At 37.6% G+C, this 10918-nt stretch overlaps 1 protein-coding gene across 1 annotated transcript; it reads left to right on the plus strand.

The window, feature by feature from the left end:
- Positions 1-2088: 2088 nt before the first annotated feature.
- LOC307134557 (uncharacterized protein) lies at positions 2089-2877 on the plus strand (the record flags this gene model as incomplete). Its single annotated transcript, XM_079830367.1, has 1 exon — positions 2089-2877. One exon carries the CDS (start codon positions 2089-2091, stop codon positions 2875-2877), a length of 789 nt encoding a protein of 262 aa, XP_079686493.1.
- Positions 2878-10918: the final 8041 nt, after the last annotated feature.

A 10918-nucleotide genomic window follows, 5' to 3' on the forward strand; every position in this document is an offset into this window, starting at 1 on the left:
GGTTAAAGAGATAATTCACCCAAAAATTACAATTCTGTCATCATTTACTCACCCTCATGTTGTTCCAAACCTGTTTGAGCTTCTTTCTTCTGTTGAACACAAAAGAAGATATTTTAAAGAATGTTGGTAACCAGACAGTTGATGGCAGCCATTGACTTCCATGGTATTTTTTCCTACTATAGAAGTCAATGGCTGCCGTCAACTGTTTGATTACCAACATTCTTTAAAATATCTTATTTTGTGTTGAACAGAAGAAAGAAACTCATACAGGTTTGGAACAACATGGGTGAGTAAATTATTAACATTTTTTAAATTGGATAAACTATCCCTTTAAATTATTCTGGCATTTGTATTCTGTTAGAACAAACTGTTGTATAAAACGTAAAAATGGTATAGAGACGAGAATCACTTGCTAGCTCATGACTATGCAAGAAGCTTTTATTTGATCTTTGATAATAAGTGCTTTTCGCCATCTGCCAACAGGCATCTAGATTCATTTTTATACCCATCATTTATACCCATATTCAGCACCCTCAGCCGAGTCCACGTTACGGAGGTTAAGTCCTCAATACTTGTCTGTTCTTGTCCTGCATTGCTAAAAGTTAAGCCAGCTTGTGGCAACACTTGTCCTCTGTTTGCTCTTTTGTCTGGTTACTGAAAAAAAGAAAAAAAATCAGCTGTGTGAAAAACATGTTGAGAGGTGTCAAACGGACAGTAAGTAAAATTACAAGCTTGCTTTATATTAGGAGTACACAGAATGAGACATATCAACTCTCTCTTCTCTCTAAACATCTTCAAATATCTCTCTTCAGAGACATTCAGATATATTTTTATCATCACAATAACCAACAGCAATATTGTACCTTGTTTGACCAATCAATTAACCAACCATTGACTTCTAATACGCTTTTGGGGGGGTTGGGAGTTACAGGTGTAAAGTATTAAATGATTCAAATACTGATATAAATTTAGCATCAATTTGGCACTATGATCTTATTTCAGGTAGTTATTTCAGTCATAGTGCAGTGTAGCTGTTTGCCCAGCTGGTGGCATCCATGACTAATGTGTCAAAACCAAGGCACTCACTGTACAGCAAAAGCATTATTTGACAAAGCAAAATGTATTAACCATTCTCTGAAATGGGCAAAAAGTGTTAGACATATCCAGTAAAATCTTTGACTAAAAAACAAACAAACATCCAAATCAAACTATTCAAAATATAATAATATATTTTTAAATATAGCCTATATGAAAGCAACTGTAGGCTACTGGGCCAGCGTTTCAGAATACAACAAATAAGACAACATATTAACCAAATCAAGACCGGTGAACTGAAATTTGTCAAAATGTCTATTTGTGTATAGGCCTAGTTGTTTAATGATTTATAAAGTTAGTAAAAATCACAATTGGTGGTTGACATTAAGTTTCAAGCAGAGACAGTGTCCTGCAAAAAAAAAAAAACATAAACCCTTACTTTATAACTATATAAATAGCTTACAGGCCTAAAAAGCTTATTAAAGCTAATTGATAAATTAAATTGTGTTCAAATATATTTATAGCCACATATGATACAGTTTCCCTTTAAATGTAGCCAAACCATGTTGTCTATGTTATTTGTCAGCTACCCAAACGCGGTCAGAGGGATTCTGACAGGATGACGTTTAGCTGTGGGCAGCGACTTGTTAGTGCGCACTAGTAAGACCCACCTCCCTTCATCTTAGCTCTATAGCACACGGTCCCCTCGCAGCATAAACACAGATGCTGTCTGTATGTTAGTTATCATGTCATTCAGCAGATGAAGCCCATCTCCACACTGTTTTAGACGGGGTTATATTGCTTTAGCTACCGGTCATCTATCGCTCTGGAAGCATCTCTCCATGGGAATACACACGCTACAGTCATGCTGGAAACATATCGCTATTGTGGATTTGTAAAATTGGAGGAATGATGAATGAATGAAAAAAACAGCGACGTGGATAATCGACAAGCTGTGTGTTAAACCGTCAGCAGTTCTCTTGAATTAGCCGTCAATAACAGGCGTTCAAGACGGACGCCGTACAGGGGCACAGAGGGAGAATCCGCGCGAACATGAGGGAACGGGACTTTATGCCAAACATGGAACGGGGCAAACCGGCTACATACACGGGAGATAAAAAGGCTAAAATGGCTGCTAAAACCAATAAAAAGTGGGTGAGACTGGCTACTGTATTCGCATATGTTTTGTCAGTGTCTCTGGCTGCTATAATACTGGCAATTTATTACAGTTTGATATGGAAACCGACGTCTGCCTCTGTGTCTGGACGGTCAGATGTATTGGGGACGGCCGCAATTGTGCCAATTAACACAAGTAATATCACAACAAGTGATGTACCAATAATTAATAAGATGAATAATACTCCACCGGTGAGCCTGAGATCAACTCAGACTCCCACCTACGCCCACTCCACGTCTCCACAGGGACAACTGCACTGGGTTGACAACAAAGGTCATGAAGGCCTTCCAAATATCCCCACAACAAAAACGGACCAAATAGGAACATTTGACTCGGTACCTGCTCACGAAAAACCAGGGCGTTTCAGTACAGCAGAAGTTAGCCATGAGTCGAAAACTAGTATTCTAGCAGCAGGTGCATCAAGTGATCCTCTGATGAATGGAGCCACATCTTCTACTAAACAAAACACCTATGGCGGTTCCGGGTTCGATGCCCCAGAGAATTCAGCCTCTCCCACAACTGACCAAGCATCTTGGACAAGCTACAGTGCAAGTCCTGACGTCTCATCTTTGACAGAACATGGTCTAGAATTAATGGAGGGTTCGTCACCCTTGCAAGAGGAGTTGGTTTCCAAGGACACTGAGAATGCAGCAATTGGAGTGTGACACCAGATTATTTGTGTGCTATGTAATTATATGACATTAACGGCGATGACTGTGCAGTGAAAGAAATAACAACTGTGAACGTGAACGTCATACAGTTTCTATTGTGTTTCTTCTTCAAGGACAGAAACTGTGTTGACCTACCTGCTTTTGAAAGCTCTTATAAAGGTTGTTACATTATAGAGTGCAACAGTCAGGTTCCTGAAGTAAAAATCTAATTTATTTTCTCCAAAGGGGAATTCATTTTGAATGGTAACTTATAAACGTATAAAAACCGACATATTGTGAGATACAAGGTTGTTAAGTAATGGTATTTGCTTTTATTGAAACTACGAGCCCACATTATTTCAGATCGTACATTATATTTTTTTCAATAATCGTGTTTAACAGCAGAATTCCTGTTGAAAAACTACATTAGCCTACCTACATTACCTGAAATCTCCACCACTCTGAGAATTGCAACAAGCAAATTGTGCAAAAAGAGCTCTTGAGCACTGAGAATGATGTGTAGAGTAAGTTTTCTTGCATTCTAAAACTACTCAAATGTGTGTGTATTGCTATATACAATCAACACCCTTAATTAGACCTATTTCTCCATAATTTTTAATTCAGTAATGTCATTTGCAGTGCTTCATGAGATTGCAGCTCTTTCCCTCATAAAAGCCACAGTCATGTACCTTGATCTTTTTGTCCACTTTTCAAATGCTTTTTTGCTTCAAAACAAAATCTCGTACGTAAAATACATCTAGAACTAAGGCCGCTGAAAAAGTCTCTGGGCACTGCTGCACTCTATAATTCATTTTATTTCTATAATAATCACAGCCATGCTGATATTCAGAACCAAAGTAGGATTATATTGCTTTTGTACAACGGTTCTATAAACGTGCAAATTAATATCCAGTAACTTACATTTTAGACAAAAATTGACCAGCTAGCTTGTATATTTCTTTCCAATGAAAATAGTTAATAGAGAATTCAAAGCATCATATCTTTGCATGTGTAATGGAGTGATTGTAGTGAGTGTGAGTGTAGCGGACATAGGCCAGTAAGTGCTGTGCGTGTTAACCTCACTCCCCTGGCCTCAAGAGGTGCGTTAGTGACTGATGCAATAGTGGCTGCAGTTTTTAGCATCCTTGCTAGCGTGCCTGCCTCCCACGCTGGAGACACCGGATCAAATCCTGCTCGTAGCGGGACCAGTAGGACCAGTTACATTTGGTGCCGTGACCCGTATGGGAGTGAGGTTTATCAGGGTGAGTGAAGCGGACGTAGACCAGTAAGATCTGTGTGTGTAAACCTCACTCCCCTGGCCTCAAGAGGCACGTTAGTGAGTGATGCTAGAGGCTGCGGTCTTTAACATCCTTGTTAGTGCGCCCGCTTCCTACTCCGGAGACCCTAGTTTGAATCCCGTCCGAGCGTGTAGAGTAGGATAGATGCCATGAAGCAGCACAGACTAAACGGCGGTCTGGAGCAGCATATGTGAATGAAGCGGAGCAAAGCGACAGAGCTCCACTTTCACTTTTAAGATTTTCCAAACATAGACAAATGAAGTCAAATATCACAGTGCTGATATACTAAATATAATGTCTTGGAACACTGCTTGGACAGTCAAATTTAAGAACAAGAACAAACTGTTGTATAAGGGATTATAAATGATAATAATAGCCTTTACATACAAAGAGCGATAGGATTATGGTTCCTTTGGAACAACAGGAAAATGAGCCATTCACATCACCAACGTTGGACATGCATCCTTCAGTAGCATCTATTTCATTGTGTAGTAAATGTGAGCAACACTGTTTAAAGCAAGTTAAAACACTTTGCCATTAGAGTTCAGGAATGCTCAGGAATGGAATATTTATCTGAATGCAAAATACCTGGCTAGTAGGAAGAATACACTGTGCAAACTCACCCATGAAAAGTGTCTTTTATAAACCAGCGTGGGTACGACATATGTAATAAGCAGAATATGATGAGTATGAATAAAGAAATATTTTCCATTCAGTGCACTGTGTCATTAAACTAGATTATAATGTGTCTGCCTTATGAATTATAAAGTGATTATAAACTAAATGGTCCTATAAACACCCGATAACATTTATATATTAGTTAGACTGTTTAAATCAGTTTTTTTGTAAGTGGAGTGGTTATGACGCCCTTGTTTTAAACTGGCACATATTTGGGAATAAAGCTCTTCCTGTAATTTTATTATTTTTTATTTATTTATTTAATTTATTTTTTGTAAAGTCATCCTTATTTTATAAATTCAGTGAATATTGTTTAATGATTTTGAATAAAAGAGACAAAAATTACTTTTTCCCCCCCATATTTTTATATTTATTGTATATATATATATATATATATATATATATATATATATATATATATATATATATATATATATATATATATATATATATATATATATATATATATATATATATATATATATATATATATATATAGTCAGGACTTCAAGAACTACTAAGCACAGACGTATGCAAGGCATGGGTTTCAACTGTCACATTCCTTGTTTCAAGCCACTCAACAGACAGCATCAGAAGCATCTCGCCTGTGCTAAAGACAAAAAGGAATGGACTGCTGCTGAGTGGTCCAAAGCTATGTTCTCTGATGAAAGTACATTTTGCATTTACTTTGGAAATCAGGGTCCCAGAGTCTGGAGGAAGAGAGGAGAGGCACACAATCCACGTTGCTTGAGGTCCAGTGTAAAGTTTCCACAATCAGTGATGGTTTGGGGTGCCATGTCATCTGCTGGTTTTGGTCCACTGTGTTTTCTGAGGTCCAAGGTCAGCGCAGCCGTACACCAGGAAGTTTTAGAGCACTTCATGCTTCCTGCTGCAGACCAACTTTATGGAGATGCAGATTTCATTTTCCAACAGGACTTGGCACCTGCACACAGTGCGAAAGCAACCAGTACCTGGTTTAAGGACCATGGTATACCTGTTCTTAATTGGCCAGCAAACTCGCCTGACCTTAACCCCATAGAAAATCTATGGGGTATTGTGAAGGGGAAGATGCGATATGCCAGACCCAACAATGCAGAAGACCTGAAGGCCACTATCAGAGCAACCTGGGCTCTCATAACACCTGAGCAGTGCCACAGACTGATCGACTCCATGCCACGCCACATTGCTGCAGTAATTCAGGAAAAAGGAGCCCCAACAGAGTATTGAGTGCTGTACATGTTCATACTTTTCAGTTGGCCAAGATTTCTAAAAATCCTTTCTTTGTATTGGTCTTAAGTAATATTCTAATTTTCTGAGATACTGAACTTGGGAATATATATATATAATCAATAAGAATAACACATTACCAAAGCAGTTTATAGTCATTTTTTATTTCTCTTATTTAGACCATTTACGTATAATTATTTAGTTAACATTTATTTAATAATTTTGGCCAGATTTAACCCAGTTAACTTTGAAATATGTCAGAGCAGCAGGACACTCACAGTGACTGTAACCAGATGTCTGCACAAGTGACCAATGCTCAAAACTGAAGCTTATTTTCATCTCTGAATCATCAATCTCTCTGAGAATGCATGAAATGTAAACCAAACCCTGCAGACTCAGTCTCAGATAATTATATATGCTTAGTCTAAAAGTTAACATGTCAAACAATATAAATAAGTTCATAGTAAGATGTCATATAATTCACGTTTGTTACAGGGAATTAATGGATCGAGGGATAGTGCATTAGGAACATGATGCATTTAAGCATTTAATCAGTGTCTAAAGGGAATTGTTAGCTTAATTAACACAGACTGTAACATCTTTCAACCATTTGGCCTCAAACCAAACTAGTCCAATAAACAAATATCTAGAATTAATAAAAATTCTAGAATTCCTGTTGGACAAGCCATACTGATATTGAAAATCGTATGAGTTGCTCCTGGTTTTAAAGTGACCTGAAGTATCCCTCGCTCACTCTGTAGCCTCCAGCCATCAGTTCTCCATGGGGACTTCTTCATCACATTAAGCCTCAGCATTCCAGTCAACCAAGCAAACAGCACTGCCTCTCAGCAGATTCCCATTAGTTTTAGATGAGCAAAGAGTGTTTACACCATAGAAATATCAACTTAAAATGGGTTCACCTCTTGGCCCCATTTAAAACACAAGGAACTGGACATTCCCTGCATTTAAAAAGATGGTCCTGTTGGTAAAAAAAAATGAAAAAATACACTGAATCCATTAATGGAATTGAGAGAAAATTTCAAAAGTTTATGGTGGATTTTGACAGTAAAAAAGTGGAGAGAATGTACCACTATTTATAAAAGCGAAATAGCAAATGATCTTTTTAAATAGACTTAACTGAACAGAGATAATTGATTAATGACATGGCAGTGGTTAAAATTGTAAGCAAACAGATTCAATGAGCCGTGCATTTTAAACACACCAACATTTTAAATACACCTTACAGTACTTGCTTGTAAATACTGCCTGCGTTTAACTCCACTTTCAGACATACACTCACAAACATCCCTAAGCACTTCCCCTCAGGGGAATCCCCACCGCCATTTTGAAGTGCGTTCAACTTTGTCAAGTGGGCGAGGAGTGTTTATTTGGACAGACCATCGACGCCTCGATTTTGACAGAGGGAACGAGTCTACTCAATATGTACACTAGTGTAGATATTAGAGTTATTTTGAAATTTAACCACATAATACTTGTAGCTATACCTTAAGCTGAATGTTATATGCCTAGTTTATTGTGTCAGGGTGACTGTGGATGGGGTGACTGTATGAAATCACTATCAACAATAGAATGATTACACCTGCAGCATCATGTCAATCCTCTTCAAAGATTAAAATCTTTTTAATCTCAAAGATTAAAATGATTTGTCCTTTGAGTCACTTTTTAAATTGTATTATGGTATATGTTCCATGAGTTTGTACTGTTAAAAAGTATTAGTTCACCTTGATTGGCCTCTCCTTACCTTTTGTGGATATCCTGTGGAGAATCTGTCTGTTGTTTCTATCTGACATTTCACGGGGGGTCTCACGGGACAAACCACACAAACACTGTGGGATATAGAAACACAAGGGGTGCAGGACAGGTACCCTCAGACGAAAGTATTTGGATATCACCCATAGGGCTAGAATGACTGACATATTTGACCTCAACATAATTAATAATCATAATTTGAATAACAAAAAAGGAAATGAGAACAAATACAACCACCTTACCAATCAAAGGGCTTGAAACATGGTGTAATGGCGATATGAGCCATTTTCCATTGTACGTTGTACATTGTTTCCATACATAATATGTATAAACTAGTGAAAATCAAGTGATACATACAAATAACACAAAATATACATTTATCAAAAACATAACTCTTAATATAAGGCAAAATATTACAACATTATTAATGTAGTTATGGCTCTAACACTTGGAAACTAGTCTCCCAATTTGATCTTAAATCATACAGAGATGCACATCACATAACCAGGCTTTGCAGGATCCAACCTGCATTTGGTGATCAAAAGTAATTGTCTAAACAATTTTTAGTCAAGGCCATTCACAAAGGGGAGTAATTGATTTGGTGACGCACACGTTTAATCTTATCAAATACCATCAAGAGCCATCCTTGATTAATATCTACACTCGTCAAGCAGGCCAAAATGCAGTTTTAACACTTTTATCTCTGTCAAAAACTGATTCAGTGGATGATTGTGAAGATGTCATAAAATAAATCTGCCAACATCAGCTGCATTTCCCCCCCACATCATTATGGAATAAATATATAGCCCATTTTTAGCCCAATTTATACATGATTTTCTTTGTGTATACTTTTCCACAGCAGCTGAGGTTCTTGGCATATAATGTCAGCCACATTTTTAACCAGATGGTAAATGTAAGGCACTTTGCGTCATGTCGTAGAGAGATGGGTCAGTTGTCATTTTGAAATATTTCAAGAATTGTTTATGTCCTTTTAAGGCATGAGGCTCTAAAAGCTATATCTCACATAGCACAGAGGCTATCTGTGAACATTCACACCCACAAAGTGGGTCAAGGGAACAATTTGTTATTTAAAAAAATATATTATTTAATTTTTTTTTATTTATCTAAAGGCCATTGAGTACATTAATCAGCCACATGAGTTTTTGACTCTACACAGCTTTTAACTCTAAGGTTTTATACACAGTATTTTCAACTGTCTCTTGTGTGAAAGGACAGATGGTGGGAGTAACAGATAATGAGAAAATGGAAAAAGCCAAATCAAAATTTTAACTTATTTTGGGGTTTTCTAGCATCACATGACAATAATAAATCAATAAAATACAATAAAAATATAGTGTTTTTCCTTAGGCATGACCTGAGTGTCTTTCTTAAATATAGCCACACATGACACATTAGAGTGTGGGTGGACTGGAATAATGAATCAGCAAGAAAATCAAAGATTATATAAGGTCAGCCCAGACCGAATGATCTTTAAACAAACCATAGTTAGAGTTCAAGTAGCTCTGGAGAAAGGCATCTGTTAAATGCCTAACATTTATCTGAGCTTATAATACTCATGAAAGATTAATACTGTCAAGAAGGGTAAGAGCCTATGCCTGTGCTAAATGACAAGTAATGAAGCAACTACAAAAGGACCAGGTGGCTGGGAAGTGCTGTAAAGTGCACCTTCAAGAGGACCATGCCTGTAAACATATGACTGGAGTGGGTGGATGATGTGTTATGGAAAGACTCTCCATTACTGAAGTCGGCGTGACCAGCTCCCATGAGGACCAGACACCCACAGCCGTGACAAACAGACCTGCCTTAAAAGGACATCATGAAAACCAGACTAAATCAGAGGGGCACGAAATGAGAGACTGGGTCTGTGATCTAAGGCAGAACTCTGCTGTTTTGGAACATATAATTAGGGATAATGATAAAGAAATGAAATTAGCTGGGTGTAACGGAAACAGATTGTGAGAAAAATAAATATGTGGTTTAAGTCATTTCTGGTTTTAAGCAATTCTAAAGAACGTTTTCTGAAGAAAACAAAACAAAACTCTTCTGTCATTAAACCGGACGTATTTTAGTTGCAATAAACATGTACCTATTCTCTTCAATCCGTTGCTCCACCATGACAGTTTAACTGATACTCTTCTTCTTCTTCATTGGGGTTTAATGGCAGTTGGCATCCAATTTGTTGAATTACTGCCACCTTCTGTGTAGATTCTGTTTACTTGTCCAGTCCGGTTTCTTTTACAAAATTAAATAGACGTACTCCCTTGCCTACTCTCTGCACACTGTCTATTCATCCTGTTTTCCGTAATTGACTTACCATTTCTTGTCTTTCCTGCATGAATTTCTCACAAGATATAAGAGTATAGCCAGCAGTCATATCACCCTGTAGCCCAAGACTGGTTTCTCACTGAAGCTAAGCAGGGCTGAGCCTGGTCAGAACCTGGATGGGAAACCAACTGTAACTAGGTTGCTGCTGGAAGAGATGTTAGTGAGGCCGGAAGGGGATGCTCGCCCTGTGGTCTGTGTGGGTCCTAACACCCCAGTTTAGTGATGGGGACACTATACTTTAACAAGCACAGTCCTTCGCATGAGACGTTAAACCGAGGTCCTGACTCTCTGTGGTCATTAAAAATCACAGGATCTCCTTCGATAAAGAATAGGGGTGTAACCCTGGCATCCTGGCCAAATTTGCCTATTGGCCCCTGTCCATCATGGCCTCCTAATCATCCCTATATATATATATATATATATATATATATATATATATATATATATATATATATATATATATATATATATATATATATATATATATATATATATATATATATATATATATATATATATATATATATATATATATATATATATATATATACGATTGGCTTCATCACTCTGTCTCCTCTCCACTAATAAGCTGGTGTGTGGTGGGCGTTCTGGCGCAATATGGCTGCCGTCACATTATCCAGGTGGATCCTGCACATTGGTGGTGGTTGAGGAGATTCCCTCCTTCAATGTAAAGCGATTTGAGTGCCTAGAAAAGCACTTTATAAATGTAACAAATT

Source organism: Gobio gobio, assembly GCF_949357685.1.
Source record: "Gobio gobio genome assembly, chromosome: 12".
In the NCBI taxonomy this organism is placed as follows: Eukaryota; Metazoa; Chordata; class Actinopteri; order Cypriniformes; family Gobionidae; genus Gobio; species Gobio gobio.